The following is a 16,337-nucleotide window of genomic DNA, read 5'->3' as shown; positions in this document are numbered from 1 at the left end:
TTGAAGCACTCGGCGTGCTCGCCGTCTGCGAATCGAACCCATTCTTGACTCTCAGGTAGCTCGTCGATGGTATTCCTAACCTCTCCATCGGAGACAACGCATCATAATTTTCCAAAACTCGATGCATTTCCCGGAGGGAAAGTATGCACGTTGGTGCGGCGTGCCCCTTTTCATAACAATGATAGCAAACCAATCCGTGCTTCTTGACGGGATATTGCGGCCTAGGTCCCCCTAGCAGATCTGGTGGTCCAGTAATGGTTGGTGCTGGTCATTTATTGGCGGATGATTGGTTGATGTAAAAGCGATTGGTTGGCTAATGGTTCAGGATATTTTACATGATTAATTTGTATCTATCTGCATGGAATAATATCTGGTCGATTGCGCACTGGTTCACCGACCAATTGCCGATTGCCGACCGTTTTCTTAAAATGGCTGATATGCTATTTGGTTGGTCGACTAGTTGCAAAGGATAGTAACTGACCAATCACGGCTGTCATCGACCATACAGAAACACAGCAGTATGCTGTACAAGTAACTATACAGTATTTCGAAGATCTGCAGCAGACGTCAACCCCCAAACCCCAATCATGCGCTCCCCACTTCCACCACCCACACCCCATGCCATCCTTCCTAAACTCCCCGGCATCCATCGGAACCAGCGCCTTAAACGGATCAACCATGTCGTCTTGTGCTGGTGCCGAAAACCTGGCAACGAGATGGAAGAGGACCCTGTGATACCCTCACATTTCCTGAGAGCATACCTGCCTCCACGACACTCCGTAGTCCGCCATCGCTCGACGGAACGTCAGAGGTTGTGCATTCACTCCGCCTTCTCACGTGCCTCCGCCCCTTTCATCCTTTTCCACTGACATTCCTCCTCGCCGTAGAGTAGTGTACAAAGCCCCTACGCGCCGCTGTACCAGCACCCTCACCCCCTGCAAAACATGGCGCGCGCAACCGCCCTGCAGCCCGCGTTCGCACTAGCCGCGCCGCTGCGCGGCGCCGCGCGGCCCTTGCGCCGCGCGTCCGCTTACGCGCGCCAATTCCGGCGCTGCACGCCGTCTGCCAAGGTGGTGCGCGTGTCGGTGCCGGTGTCCGTGGAGGCGCCGGGGGACTTCTGCCACCTGCTGTTCTCGGACCTGTCGCGGATGCCGGCCTGGTCTTCCACGCTCGAGTCCGTGACGCGCGACGCCGAGGACCCTGCGTTTTCCGAGTGGGTCTTCTCCTGGAACGGCATCCGCCCCTCATGGCGCGCGCGCGACGAGGACGAGGACGGGGACGAGGGCGTTCTGCCCCCCGGCGAGGACGCGCTCGGCCCGCCCGACGCGCGCACCATCCGATGGCGCTCCGTGTCAGGGCTCAACCATGTCGGCGCCGTCGAGTTCGTCCAGGTTGAGCAGGAGATGACAAAGGTCGTCATGACCGTGGATTATGACATCGCTTCGTTGCTCGCAGTCGTCATGCAGTCGGGCTTTGTTAACACGTTTGTGGAGAGCGCCATTGCGAGCGACTTGCAGGGATTTAGGAAATATACTTTGCGTTCGCTGAGAAAAGAGCGCATAGCGCAAAGAAGATCATAATGAACATTTGTTTACCTCAACTAGCCAAGCATCACCGTCACCCAGTTTTGTACAAAACTTGCATCCCGTCGTGTGCCGATCCTTTTGCCGCGGGTCGGCTGGTCAGACGCGACCCAGCATCCGCAAGGTCACACGAATGCTTGAAAGATCATCGGAAAGACGGTATTCGCGAGCACAAGCACCATCTACGCTCAGTCGAACAACTGTCGAATCGCCATGTTGAATGACGTGAATGGGCTTGTCAAGAACAATCAACTGGGACCCGAGTTTGGACCTGGTGCTGGGATAGTGTGTAGCCTATGTAAGCTCGCTTGTCGTTTTACGCTGAGATCTGCGGCAGTTGCCCCGACAACCGTGAGGCACGATGTGTACAAGCCGCCGTCCTTGAAAGCCGAGTCCCACGGGTTGCGAAAGCCGCCCTGGCGGAGGTGGTAGGGTGCGGCGGCAGCGGCTCAAGCGTCGACGGCGGGCGCGGCTTGAGCGACAGGTGCAGCTGGCACGCCGCCGAGATGACGGCCGGCGAGGCGCTACGCTCGACGATGCCTGTGCACGAGATGCGCGCGGCCGTGCGCGCTTCATAGGCGGCGCCGTCGTCGTCGGCCGGCGCGGCCGGCGCGGCCGACGCGGCCGCGGCGCCGGACAGGGCGACGGGCACGGGTGGCTGTGGCGTGATGTGGCGGCCGCGGCAGGAGTTACAGGGGACGGTGGGATCGGCAGCGACGGTGGGATCCGTAGTGACGGTGGGATCAGCAGGGGCGACGGCCGCGGCGGGGCCGTGCAAGGTGGAGACGGGGCGGCGGCCGGGCTTGGAGGCGGAGGTGGACATAGGGAGCAGTGGGGCGGAGCGGGGCGGGGTAGGGGTAAGGGAGGACGGAAAACAAAGGGGAGGCGGTATAGTTTGCGGTAAGTATCTGGGTTTGGGAGGGGGAAGGGGGGAGGTGGACATGGTGAAGGTGGGGGGGATGGGGAGAGCGGGATGAGGGCGGGGCATCTATCTGCAGCAGTTGTGTGTGTAAGGTCTGTGCGGTATGTGGGGAGAGGGCGGGGATACTTGTCCTCCAGCTGTTGACGGTTGGAGGGGTAGTTAGTATTCCGAAAAAATGCACGTCAGGGAATGAAGTTGCATTTTTTGGGAAGCGCTGGTGGGGGTGGGCCACGTCATAGATGCCGTGCATTTGACCAATCATACTGTGTACAGCTAAAAAACAATGTGTATCACAGCAATGTGGGTCACAGCAATGTGGATCACAGCAATGAACAATTTTCGCTTCAGGCTGGAGAAACAGAAGGACTCAAGAGGAGCCAGCTGCACCTTTATTTACAACTGGAAACAACTGGATGGTGTGACATGCTCTATAGAGCGGACTGTCATGAGGGTAGAAAACGGGCTCTTGTCGGGTGTGGGGGACAGAAAGGGCTTCCGAGGTGATCTGCGAGGTATTGATTCCGAAAGCAAGCTTCAGTGCAGCACCTGCGAAACTGCGGCGAATGCCCGGCGTCAATGGTGGTTTCAAGCGAACACTCCTGGATCGTGAGCCCCGGCAGCATGTTGCAATCGGGCCCGACACGTATTACAAACATGCATTTGCACAGGGATAGTACTACGCTGGTGGACAAAGTGTCTCACAGCTCCCTCCCCTGGATGGTGAAGATCCGAGCTCCTTCGATGAACCGCAACAATTTACTTGCTCTGGCCGAGAAGAAACACCGTTATTATTCGTTGGCTACGTATTCTGTAGATCCTTACTCAGTTGCAACCGATTTGTTGACAAGCACAACACATTACGGAGGTGCGAAGGATCAAATATACGATACGACAACCATTGTGCTGTCCGTTTAATATATTGCGTCTCTGGTTATTCACCTAAGCAGTGTGCTGCACGTCAGAAGTTTCCACATATGAGTTGAAGTAAAACCCGACGTCCAAAACTTCTTCCACGATCACCTCTGTTGACCGTTGCTCGGCTGCAAGCACGCTGTTCACTCCGTATGTCCAAAAGTGATGGTCCTCGAATGTTGGGTCGTAGTTACATGCCACATATCCGCTCAGCGTTGCACGGTAAGCCACCCTCACTTTCATAGTCCCGCGTGAGGCCCGGATAGTCGAGAACACATACTCCCCGGGCTCCAGTTCAACCTGCACACCGGAACTCAACCCGACCACAATCGTCTGCGCCTCAGACCCGCCCTCCCCCCAACCGGATTCAAACGACAGGCTTGTCGACCCTCCGACGCCGCCGATGCCCTCAAATTTTACTTCGTACTTGATCGTCTGTCCACAACGTCAGCGACCCAGACTGCTCCCAACTGGATGTTACTGTGTTCCTCATCTCTTGTCTTGCGGAGACATCAAATGTGGCCGTCTGCGACGACGTATTGTTAAACGGCGTCGTCGAAACAATCACAGGTTCGACCGTTTTTTCAATCACCTCGGCACTGACCGGCTGTATCGTCGTCGTCACCTGCTGCCAGTCGTACGTTGTGTACAAATCATCCCACGGGGTCCGGCTCCGCAGATACGCGTCACTGGGCTCCCGTCCTTTGTACGCACCGACAGCTTGCTTGACCGACACCTCGCCTAGCCCGAAAGTGGCAATCTCAGTGTCCGAGATGACGTGAATCTCGCTGCCGAAGGCGGAGGCGCTGCTGGGTGTGCTATCATCTCCGGAAGCAGTGATCGAGACTTCAGTTCCCCCGTCCTGGCGGCCGGAGGTTTCGACAGGAAAAGGGGGGTGTGGAAAGGAAGAAAAAAAAGGAACACAGGCTCTCTTCGAGAATCACGCGGGCAGGCTAGACGCCCGGGATAAGACTTTTAGCAAGCAAAATGCCAGCAAAACGACAAAGAAAAAACCAAAGAGCCTGCAAAGGAAAAAGGGAAAAAACTGGCGGCAAGCCTCTAAAACTTGAGTGTCTTGGGCTTCTCCCAGGTGAAGTCGGGGTCATCGCGTCCAAAGTGTCCGTAGGCGGCGGTCTTCGAGTAGATGGGGCGGAGCAGGTTGAGCTCGCGGATGATGTGCCCCGGGCGGAGATCAAAGTTGGCCTTGACGATATCGGTGATCTCGGCGTCGGACTTGGAGCCCGTGCCGTAGGTATCAACAAAGATGGAGAGCGGCTCGGCGATACCGATGCCGTACGAGACTTGGACAAGGCAGTGGTCGGGGAGGCCTGCGGCAACGACCGACTTGGCGATCCAGCGGCCTGCGTAGGCGGCGGAGCGGTCGACCTTGGTGGGGTGCTTTCTGGAGAAGGCCCCGCCGCCGTGGGCGCCCCAGCCGCCGTACGTTTCGATGCTGATCTTGCGTCTGGTGAGGCCGGCATCGCCATCCGAGCCGCCGATGACGAAGCAGCCCGACGAGTTGAGGTGGTCACCATCTACCAAGATGGTGCGGTCGTCCAGATACTTGTCCGGGATGACCTTCTTGATGACCTTCTCCATGAGGTCTGTGGTGATCCATTGGCCTACAAATGGGAAGGTTCGGAACTCTGTGCAGGAGTACACCGTTTGGTCCCAGTATTCCAGACAACGACAACCAAGCGCGAGATCAAGGGTGGTGATTCTGGAGTCGGAATACTTGTCCTCCAGCTGTTGACAGCTGGAGGAAAAGTATTCCGACAAAAATGCAAAGTCATTCCCTGACATCAGGAATGAAATTTCTTTTTTTGGGGAAGTATTGGCACCGCCAGTATGACGTGGCCCACAGGACCACGTCATACTGGCGGTGCCAATTATGTAATATCGTGCATTTGACCAATCATACTCTATGTACAGCTAAAAAACAATATGGATCACAGCAATGAACACTTTTCGCTTCAGGCTGGAGGAACAAAAGTAACCTAAAAGCAAAAGAGCCAACTGCACCTTCAAGCACCGCAGTTAGCATCTACACCCTGCGAGGGAGCCATGTCTGCATTCGCCACCGCGCCAAAAGCCGCCACTCCTCCCACCTGAGCTCCCCGCAACCCGCCCTGCCGTAACTCTCCCGCCCTCCGTCGCGCATGTCCCTCTCCACCAGGGCGCCGCCCAGCAGCGAGGTGCACACGTGTGACACCTCTGCCCAAATATACACACGTATCTTCAAGGCCCCCCAATTGATCCAAACAAGACCCTTCACACCTTCCCCGCTGTGCCGCATCCCGCGTATCCCTTCGTGTGAAGATATCCCTCCTTCCCCTACCCCTCCCTGCCGCCCTTGGCTCCCTACCCCCCAAGAATGCCTGATCCGACGTACCTCATCACGATCAATCAAGCGGCGCGCGAGCGACGGTGCCCTTTCGGATGTGGCCAAGCCGGGCGCCATGTGCATCTGCTTCGTACAGGTCATGCCGTGCGACGTCGACGTCGTCGAAGGTATGAGATCCCATGGGCACGGTCACCGCCCCCATCAGTTTAGCGAGTGAAATTGAGCTCCCTCCATGAATCATCACACTACGCCATGATAGTGAGAATGAAGATCAATGATTAGCATGTGAGTGCGTCCGCAAGTTTACTAGAATCCCACCTAACATGAATCGCGCTCTGCATATCAAAGCCGAGTATTTCGAGTGGATCTCCTTCTCTTTGGAAGAAGCTCGTGGTCACTCTCTTCCTCATCACGGTTACTTTCACTATCCCTTTCTCCACTGTTATCGTCATCAGAATTCAACCACGGTACCTCTCGACGCTGACGCACGATCGGGCGGGTGGTGCTATGCCTCGAAATGCCTGTACGTAATTTTAACCTCCCTTTCGTCTTTTTTATGACTGATCCGTGTTTATCAGCATTGTATCTACTGACCGTCTCTCTTTTTGCTCTCTTTGCACTTGATCGGCCTGGTTGTCTGCAATTTCCATCCCGGGCAAGACGAATGTGTTCCGGAATCTCGACGTCATCAATTTGTTCACATTCATTGCAGATTACGTCCACAGGGTGCACAGCGCAACATTCATCAATAATATCACTTGCGGTTTGATCATCCGAATCAACTTCTACGCAACTGGAGGGATCAAAAGTAGACCCATCAAAATTATCTGACCATATGTTTTCCTTTCGGGTTTTCTCCTTGATGCTGATCAGTTTTCCTCGGATGATCTCTCTCACTGCCCAGCCTCCGTATGCAAGTCCCAGTACTGGGTATGTCTTGACCAGTCTTCTGGATATGTCCTTATATTCCTTAAAGAATTTGCTCAAGTCATTGCTATGAATGCTCTGGATTTCTTGCAAGGTATGTAAACCAAGATGCTGTCCAAACACAGATGAGGCACCGAGGAGGACCTCGGTTGTCTTCATTGCTATACGTGTGAAGGATTGAGCTGAACGATCTATCTGCTTAATGACCGTATTTCCACGTTCCTGAGCATCCGAATTGTGTTTGTCAATAGCATTACGCAGTACACTTCCGACGGAAATGAAAGACGATTTTTCGGGAGCTCTATTGTTTCGAGGGTCTTCAACTGTCCCGCTGTACTGATCATATCCGGACCTGGTATCACCATTTGACGACGATCTGTGAAGTTGTACGTCGTGTTGCCCTGTAACAGATTCAGAAATGCGTTGCCAAATTGACGCTACATCCCTTCTGATCTCTTCCACATCCCTTTTTATAGATCTCAACCCGTCAAGCTTGTCATTGATGCGCTCCAGATCTCGACTTAAGGATTCCATGCCTTTTTGAAAGCAGGTGGTACAGAAGCAAGCGGGGTTCCCAGGACATTGCATCGATAATTTGGTGCGTATATGTATTGCTTATGATTTCGTTTCGTTTCGATGCGATTTCGTTTGGTTTGAGCGGTAACCATTACGATTTATTCTCTGTAACTTCACTGATCAAGATCTATTGCGACGGGATCCAAAACTTTGGACTGCAGTGCATGTTAATGCAATGAACTCAGGTTGCGCTGAATATATCCAACCCATTTGCTTCGTGAATAATTCTCAGTACCAATGTCAGTTCGACAACAGAAGCGGCGTTTCGTTTGTCCGCAGGTATACCGTTGTGATTGCCGGGGTGTCCCCCGAGCACGGAGCACCACATATGCTCATAAACGTGCGGCAGAGAAGTTTATGAGAGAGAAAACCGGCGACCCGCTATTTTTCTTGCCATTACCGACGGAATTCAGGGCGGACCAAAAGGACACCATCACTCCGCGTACCCACATCAACACCGGAGATTCTTCTTCGCCGCGCCAAAGCTACATATCCGACCTTGGCGCACGAACATTGGCGGAGTGGAATCCAGGTCTGAGAGAAGTTTCTATCTCTCCAAGTCAGGCACGTGCAGGGAAACGAAGTCGCAAGGATCAACATCAAATGGCACATTCTGATGAGATAGATGTTTGTGAGGAGTCAGCAAACAGGACTTCCAGTTCGGCTAAAGTTAGTGAAGGTTCAGTCTCTACTCGCGAAGGGCAGGGGTACTACACTCATGCCTCTAACGCGTCATGTCACTCCTTTAGTGACGGCCATCCTGCTTCAATTGTCTTTCACTCACAGTATTCTGAAAGTGGCACAGCTACCACCGGCGAAACGTCATTAGCGATCTCCGGTGCCGATTTTTGTCATCACGACGCATATGTATCGTCAATCCTTCCAGAGCTGCAAAAGTTAGAGCTGTTTCTATCAGTGAACAGTGACCTGATTCAGATTTGGCTCAAGCACAGACTATCAGATGCCGCCATGGATGACCTCCTGCAAATGCTCTCTCAGCGACATCCGGCAAGTTCAACTTACAAGCATTGGAAAAGCGTGAAGAAAGCCCTCCATCGAATGGAGGACCTGGCAGTCTCAACACATTACATGTGCTCTAATGGTCACAAGTACCTCAGTATTGATGAAACCGGTACACTGGAAAAATGTGACGCCAAAAATTGCAGCCTTGCTACTAGAACGTTCGAATTTATTGGTGTGTGGGAGCGACTCAATGCTCGATTGCAAAGTCCTCATTTCGGACCTCAAATGTTTGAATATTACCGAGACGAAGTCTCTCGTCTTTTCCAAGGTGACAAGGAGTACCGTGATGTATTTTCTGGTCGTCTATTCCGCGAAACCATGATGAATCTAAGTGGTGCAGATGCAATTCAGCATGACATCTTTCTGATTCTTTGTGGCGACGGGGCACAGCCATATCGGTCATCAACATACGGCTTCTGGCCCTTCATTCTCCTCATAGCCAATCTCCCACCATCTGATCGAGTCTCGGTTGAGAACATTCTTCCTCTCCTTTGCATCCCTGGGCCCCACCAGCCTTCGGATTTGATATCATTCCTGAGCCCATTCCTGGACGAGATGGAATCCCTTGCAAGCGGAAAACGTTGCAAGATTTGGGATGGGACTGAGGTTATGGTTCGTTGCCATGCTCTCCTAGTCGAAGGAGATCTACCTGCTCTCAGTAAGATGTGCTCCCTAAAAGGGCACAACAGCTACGTGCCATGTCGATACTGCGTCATCAGGGGGGTCCTTCAGACTAGTTCTACAGATGTTTCGAGTCGACATGTGTATTTACCCGAGCTTCATAATGCATAGCACGCGAAAAACAGTCCTGTACGACATCAATGAGCTTCCAATGCGTGATTTGGAGGATACCAAGAATGCAATTGAAAACATTGAACGATTGCGTACTTCCCGTATCAGGGGGTCTGTTGGGGAGAGAAAGAGGTTATCAAGAGAGCACGGAATCAACGGATGTTCGGAATTGTTTCGCCGGCTGGATCACCTACAAATGTATAGGAGTTGCCCGGTTGATGTCATGCATTTACTCTTTTTGAACGTCCCGAGTCAGCTCATGGACCTTATACTGTCGTCAGGATTGATTACATCACCTGAACTGAAAAGAATTGAGAGATTTATTTGTTCGTTCGGAAGTGGAGTTCCATCCGAGGTGCGTCGTCCACGACCATTGAAGCTAAGGAGAATGTACAAAGCGGCGGAGTGGAGATTTTTTGTCAACAACATTTTGCTCGTAGCGTTTGATGACGTGCTACCTACTGTTGTCCTAAACGGGTTGCAATCGTTTGTGGAATTAGTGGACCTATGCTTTGCGCCCGTTCTTTCATCTACCGATGTTGAGCGTTTGGGAGATCTGGCCCAGCGCTTCATTCGGTTTTTTGAGGACTACTTTTACGGCGGACTAGAGGACCGTCTTCATGTGTGCAAATACACTATCCACTTACTACTCCATCTGCAAAATTCAGTACTGGATGCAGGACCTCTTGTTAATGTTTCACAATTTCCGATAGAAAGATTCATCGGGGAAACGGTTCATGGCCTCACAGCCAAACATTTAGCTGCGGAGTCCGTTTTGGAGACATGGAAGTTCCTTGAATCGTACAAGTTGCATCGCATCAAGAAATATGTAACAAGCCCCGAAAGAAGCCCCAAAAGAAGTGGCATCCTGAATCGTGAAAGGCATTTACCTTCAAGCGCCATGACGGCAAGGTCCAACATACCCGATTTTGAGGGTTTGCTACTGTGTCACCCTAAGCAAATCTCTACAGTAACAGAATTCAGCAGAATATGTGGGATGGATGTGCGACGAATGCTAGAACGTTTCTACGAGCAACGACTTGGGTTGGACGAAAGTGCTGCTGCAAATCTCGTGGCTCAACACGAGAATATCACGCTTTGGAACAGAATGACGTTTGAAAATCGGTTCGAAGATGAGGCCCGAGTAACATATGTTGGTGTGGAAAGGCAATGTGACGGGGAAAACAGACGAAGAAATTTTTATGTTGCCGCGGAGTTCCTCTTAGACAATGGTACATCGACTTCTGCCTCCTTCTCGTCATGGGGCTCACAGCATTCTCCAGTTCTTGTGTTTTACGGAAAAATTCTGCGTTTCCTCGAGCACTCAGTAATCAGGAGCTCCCGAAATGAGAAGTTTCTCTTGGTGATGGGGAGCTGGGTCCCATCGGGTTTGCGTAAGGGTTCGCAAGGACAAGTCTCTCGAGGCTGAAGCGTGATGACCCGAATCTGTTTCCGACAACTTCGATTGAAGGAATAGACGTTATTTATAGGCACGTATTTGTCGTTCAGAAAGAAATGAAGACAACTAACAAACGTCGAGGCTTCCGCACATACTTCGTAGATCCACAACGATCTACAGATTGTCTCCTTGACCGTACATCGAGAAAGACCTTACAGGGGGTTCGCTAAAATGTACTTTTTGACAACAGCGGCAGGGTTTTGAAGGCGGGCAAAAGTGACGGCTCGTGGCAATGGATACAAATCCCAACGTGAGAGTGAAGACCATGAGTGCCTGCGATATGAAAAATAAAAACCTCAAATTCGATGCGGGAACCAATTAGCAGACATTCTGAAAGAACCGGGCCGTGAACTGTGTTCCATTGTCGGACAGCAGCTTGACCGGCGGTCCGTACACGAATACCCAATGATGAACGAAGGCTTGTGCGATGTGCGCAGCTGATATCTTCTTCAACGGTACGGTTCGTACCACTTTCGAGTATCGATCGCTGATCACGAGAATATACCGATTTCCTCGCTTAGTTGTAATTAGCTCGCCGAGGATGTCGATGGCGACAAATTCCAGCGGCGCTTTAGGCGTGAACAGCTTCATTTCCTTCGTGTTTCTTCTTAACTTCACCCTTTCCCGCGCACATGCGGCGCAATTCTTCGCGACTGCATAGCAGTCTAGGGCCATCGTAGGCCAATAAAAATATCTTCTCAAAGTCTTGTAAAGTTTCCTGCCTCCCGGGTGGCCTGCCAATTTTGCGTAGTGGCTCAACCCTAGGACGCGGTCCCTTAACGATTGTGGTATTACCACTTGTACAAACTCTGCCGCGGTACGGCATAGAGTTCCTTCGAGTTCCTTGGTCTCCGTGCTGAACGTTGTCACCTTTCCGACGTCCATTTCTTCCTTGATGCGGTTGCAGAAGGGGTCGACGGCTTGCTCGCGAATGAGCTCCTCCGGAGTGACAGCTTGGAATTGATCGAGGCGATCAGGGGCGGTTCCGCCCTCAAGAGCGAGGATGTCGTCTGCCGCGTCAATAGTTTCCTCGTCCTCCACTGTACCCTCGGCCGGTTCGGCCATAAAGCAAGGGATTTCGTCGTCGATTTCGTCGACGGTTTCTCCTGCGGTTCGCAATCTTGACAGAGCGTCCGCCTGGCTGTTAGCCTTTCCCTTTTTGTACTTGATTTCAAAATCGAATTCCGAGAGGCGGAGCCTCCATCGGATTAATCTCCCGCTAGGGTCGGTTACGTTCATCAACCACCTCAATGAGGCATGGTCGGTATGCACGACGAAGTGCTCGCCATATAGATATGGTCTTAAGGTCTGTACGGCCCAAATTACCGCTAGACATTCTTTTTCTGATACCGAATAGTTTCTCTCGGCTGCGGCTAACGTTCTTGAAAAGAAGCCGATGGGTTTGCGTTGCGCATCCGGGTGTGTTTGAAATAGGGCAGCGCCTATTTGGTAATCGCTTGCATCGGTATCTACCGAGTAGGGTAGGTCCTTCTTCGGCAGCGCCAACACCGGCGGTGTCAAGATGGCGTCCTTGAGCTTATGAAAAGCTTTCTTGCATGGTTTGTCGAATCCTTCCAACTGGACCGGTTGTCCTTTCTTCAGTAGTTGGTTTAGAGGCCGCGCGATTTTCGCATAATGCGGAACGAACCTGCGGTAGACATTGCAGAGTCCCAGGAAGCTCCTGAGCTGTGTCTGTGTTCGCGGGTACCGCACTTGTTCCAACGCGGCGGTTCGCGCGACATCGACTTCTAGCGTACCTGGGCGGACGACGTGGCCCAGGTACTTGATCTTTTCCACGAAAAATTTGCACTTGCGAAGCTTGAGCTTCACACCTGCCTTTTCCAATACGGAAAGTATTTCATCCACGTGCACGATGTGCTCCTCCCACGACTTGCTAAAAATGATTATGTCGTCCAGATACACCAAACAGCATTTCCAACGGAACGGAGAGAGCAGGATATCCATTGCTCTCTGAAACGTCGCTGGCGCGTTAGTTAGCCCGAAGGGCATTCTTGAGAAGCGATACAGTCCTGAGTGACACGAAAATGCGGTCTTGTCGCGGTCGCCCTCAGGGATAGGTATCTGCCAATATCCCGAGATCGCGTCCAACGCGGAGAAAACCTTGGTGTCACCAAGCGAGTCCAGGCACTCATCCATGCGCGGTAAGGGGTACGTGTCCTTCACCGTTACTGCGTTCAGCCTGCGGTAGTCTACGCAAAAACGCATTGACCCATCCGGCTTTGGCACCAGCAACACGGGCGACGCCCATTCTGACTGCGCTGGTTCTATCACTCCTGCCTCCAACATCTTCTGCACCTCTGCATCTTCTACTTCGCGGGCTCTAGGTCCGGCCCGATACGGGGCTTGTGCGATGGGGCGAGTCTCGGGTATCAACTCGATCCGATGGACGGTGGTATTAATTTCGCCAAGCGTCCCATCCCACATCCTTGAATACTTCTTCAACATCCGACGGAACCGCTCGCGCAGCCGTTCCGGCATGTGGCTCAGGTCGAGGTCCTCCACGTCCGGTGGTGGCGGCTCAATCCTGCGTTGCGGCTTCGTAGATGCCGACGCGGAGAGCTCTGCCGACCGTTCTTCTGGCTGGTCCTCGCGCGCTTGATCCGACGGTTCGCCTCTTGTCTCGCCCGTAGGCGTCTTGGGGGAATTAGGAAAATTTTCGTTCTTCCTTTCTTGAATTCCGAGAACTTCACCAATGGTGGTTTTGCTCTCGAGCGCGGCTCTCGGGTTCGGTAATAATTCCGCCACCACTTGGCCTTTTTGCACCCTGACAGGGTACGTCCTAAAATTCGCAACGAGTAAACGAAATGGCTTGTCAGGCTCAACCTGAACGACACCATTCGTGCACGTCAACCCGTGCCTTTCGTACAACGACGAGTACGGCTGAACCACCACCAAGCCCGCCCTCTTCGAGGTGCATTCCACGACGCGTTGCGTCCCTGGCTCGATAGTTTTGGCTCTTGCCACTTTTACCTTAGGGGAAATTCGCTCCCCCTCTCCATCATTCTCGTCCTCTCCCGCGACGAGATTCTTCTTCCCTTTTCTCGTCGAGAACCGCCTAACTATCAGAACCTCCGAGAAATCCGCCAACTCAACCGTTTTCTTCCTTGGATAAATTGCTTCCACAAACCGGTCACAGTAGTCCGCGCCTAGAATTAGCGGGACGGCTAGTTTTTCGCATACAATAAACTCGGCTGCGGCCACAAATTTTCCAAGCCTCACAGGCATTCTAATTGTGCCGAGAGTCCGGAGTGGCCTATTGTTCGCGTCGCCGATATCTTGGGTCGGTCCGTGGGACACTAGAGATTCCATTCCAGCTGGGAGTTCCGATTTTCGCACAAGGTTTGGTCCCGCGCCGGTGTCTAAAACAGACAACACCCGGCTCATCAATCCAATTGTGGGTCCGATGTCCGCGTAAACTTTGTAGTTCTTTCGCGCAAGGACCAAAATCTTCTCGGAACACTCCCTTCGCTTAACCCTGTACCAGGGTCTTCGAACTTCTTCCAGCGGATGATCTCGGGCTCGGCTCAAAATTTTCTTGACTTGAGCTGGCCCTTTGGGTTTATCCACCAATCCAACAACCTCCTCCTCGAGGCCTGATTTTTCCTTTAGAGACGGGGAACGGGGCTGAGCCCCGGGCACAGTACGTCGACCCTGTGCCTCTCGCGACTCATGCGAGATTCCCCTCTCTAGTTTTCCTGCCGTTGCGGGATCCTTCTCACATCCGACGGCGCGGGCCCCGCAGTGGGCCCTCTGAAGGGTTGGTTCGACCTCGGCGTTGAAGCACTCGGCGTGCTCGCCGTCTGCGAATCGAACCAATTCTTGACCTTCAGGTAACTCGTCGATGGTATCCCTAACCTCTCCATCGGAGACAACGCCTCGTAATTTTCCAAAACGCGGTGCATTTCCCGGAGGGAAAGAATGCACGTTGGCGCGGCGTGCCCCTTTTCATAGCAATGATAGCACACCAGACCGTGCGTCTTGACGGGATACGGCGTCCTAGGATCTCCACGGGCCGGCGGCCTTCCTTGGCGTTGCGGCCTTCCCATCCAGCCTGGCCTTCGAAACGTCGTACCCTTGTCTTCCATCGGAATGCGCGGCGCCGGCGTGTGGCCGCGCCCCCGAAACATCATAACGGGATCCGTGGGCTCTGAAACGACTCCGTCGTGTATGCAGGCGTCGGTAAAGTTGACGACCCGCTGTCCCCGTAGTCCTCGTGTCCGTAGCCCTCCGATGGCTCAATGAACTCGCCTTCGGCTACTAACGCTCCTTCGTAGTGATTTTCGCTACTTCCATGCGCACCGCGCTCATCTGACGCGGACATGGACTCGGCTAAATGGACTGCGGCGTGACTTTTGCGACCGGGATGAGAAGCCCTCGGCTTCTTCCCCGCCCTGAACGTCGACGGCGTCTGAATCGTGACCTTCTTGGTCTTCTTGTCCTTAGCGCGGCTCGCCGAGCCATGCGCCTTCGCGTAATTAACTAGTCTCAAAAGGAAACGTCCCGATTGTCTTGTCGGTATTGAGATACCATCGGCTTGATACTCGAATCGAGTCCTTCAATAAACATCGTCATTTGTTCTTCCATCGAATATACGTTTCCACATCGATTGCTCGCGTCCGTCGGACGGATATAGAATTCCATCTCGTCTTCAGACGGTCTTTGCTGAACCTCTCGCAATGCGAGCAGGGCTTGACGAATCGTCTCGTCGGTTGCGAAACTCCTCAACAGCCACTGTACGGCCTCCGGCCAAACGGACACCTTTCCGTGATGGGACCCGGCCGTCTGAGACACCGAAGTGTACTGTCTCAAGGCGACGCCACTTAGAAATTCGGGCAACAAGCGGATCGCTTGCCCCTCGTTCATTTCTTGAGTATCGAACTCTTGAACTAATTTTGCCAAAAAATCCAACACAAGGACTCCGTCCTCACCTGTGAACGTGTTGTCCTTCTTCACCTTAGGCGGAACATCTCTCCTGATTTTTCGCACGGCGGTCCGCCGGGAACTTGACAAATATGTCTGTGGGTTCCGCAAACGGTACGTTCGGTACGAAAGTAATTTCTTGAAGTGGTAGTTGGTCGGATTCAGCTCCTCCAACTCCTCCCATCGCGGCCCGCGCCGCGTTGCGACATCTTCGGGCTCCGCGTCCTTGTCTCTCCGCGAGGCGGACGAAGTTATCCTGCCCCGTCTGGAGGTAATTTTCTTGCCCCGCGAAATCCTTTCCCTTCCTCTGAACGATGTTCGGAATCGCTGGCATGGTTCGACAAACCGTCGTCACCATCTTCGGAAAGGCCATTTGACTCGGTCATTGAGTCTTGGTCCTCCGGCTCGTCACTACAGTGACTCTTGCTCCTGCGTCGCAGACTCTTCTTCGAAGTCTTCGACTTGGAACTCCGCTGTACCGCGGCCTTGTCCTTCTTCGATCGACGGTCGCCTTCTCGACCCGTTGGGAGCGGCTCTTGCCCGGCGACCTGTTCGAGGTCCTTGAGACGATGAGCGGTGCGGTCGAACCTGTCGTCGATACTGCTTCTAAATTTACCTAAGGACTCCAAAGCTTGATTCGCGTCGCGCCTTGCGTCCTTGACTGAACTTTTCAACGAAGCTAGGACCTCCGGCTCCAGACCGTCGGTTGCCTCACCTCGCTCCTTCTCGACGAGATCCACTCGAGCCGATAGTTCTCCTAAAGCGGCATGGAACTCGGATGCTTGCAACTCCAGTTGCTTCCGGACGAGGGCTAATTCAGCCTCAAGATTTTTCGTCATCTCTTTGCGAATTTCCTCG

The 16,337-nt window shown here is 53.0% G+C and overlaps 1 protein-coding gene across 1 annotated transcript; it reads right to left on the bottom strand.

The window, feature by feature from the left end:
* Positions 1-4,476: 4,476 nt before the first annotated feature.
* Positions 4,477-5,220, bottom strand: CHC_T00002078001 (hypothetical protein). Its single transcript, XM_005712926.1, has one exon. It carries the CDS (start codon positions 5,218-5,220, stop codon positions 4,477-4,479), a length of 744 nt encoding a protein of 247 aa, XP_005712983.1.
* Between the last annotated feature and the right edge of the window lie 11,117 nt (positions 5,221-16,337).

The sequence above is a fragment of the Chondrus crispus genome, genomic scaffold (genome assembly GCF_000350225.1).
Source record: "Chondrus crispus Stackhouse genomic scaffold, scaffold_124, whole genome shotgun sequence".
Taxonomy (NCBI): domain Eukaryota; phylum Rhodophyta; class Florideophyceae; order Gigartinales; family Gigartinaceae; genus Chondrus; species Chondrus crispus.
The sequence above is the reverse complement of the archived record's forward strand: the minus strand, read 5'-3'. Positions and strand labels throughout refer to the sequence as shown.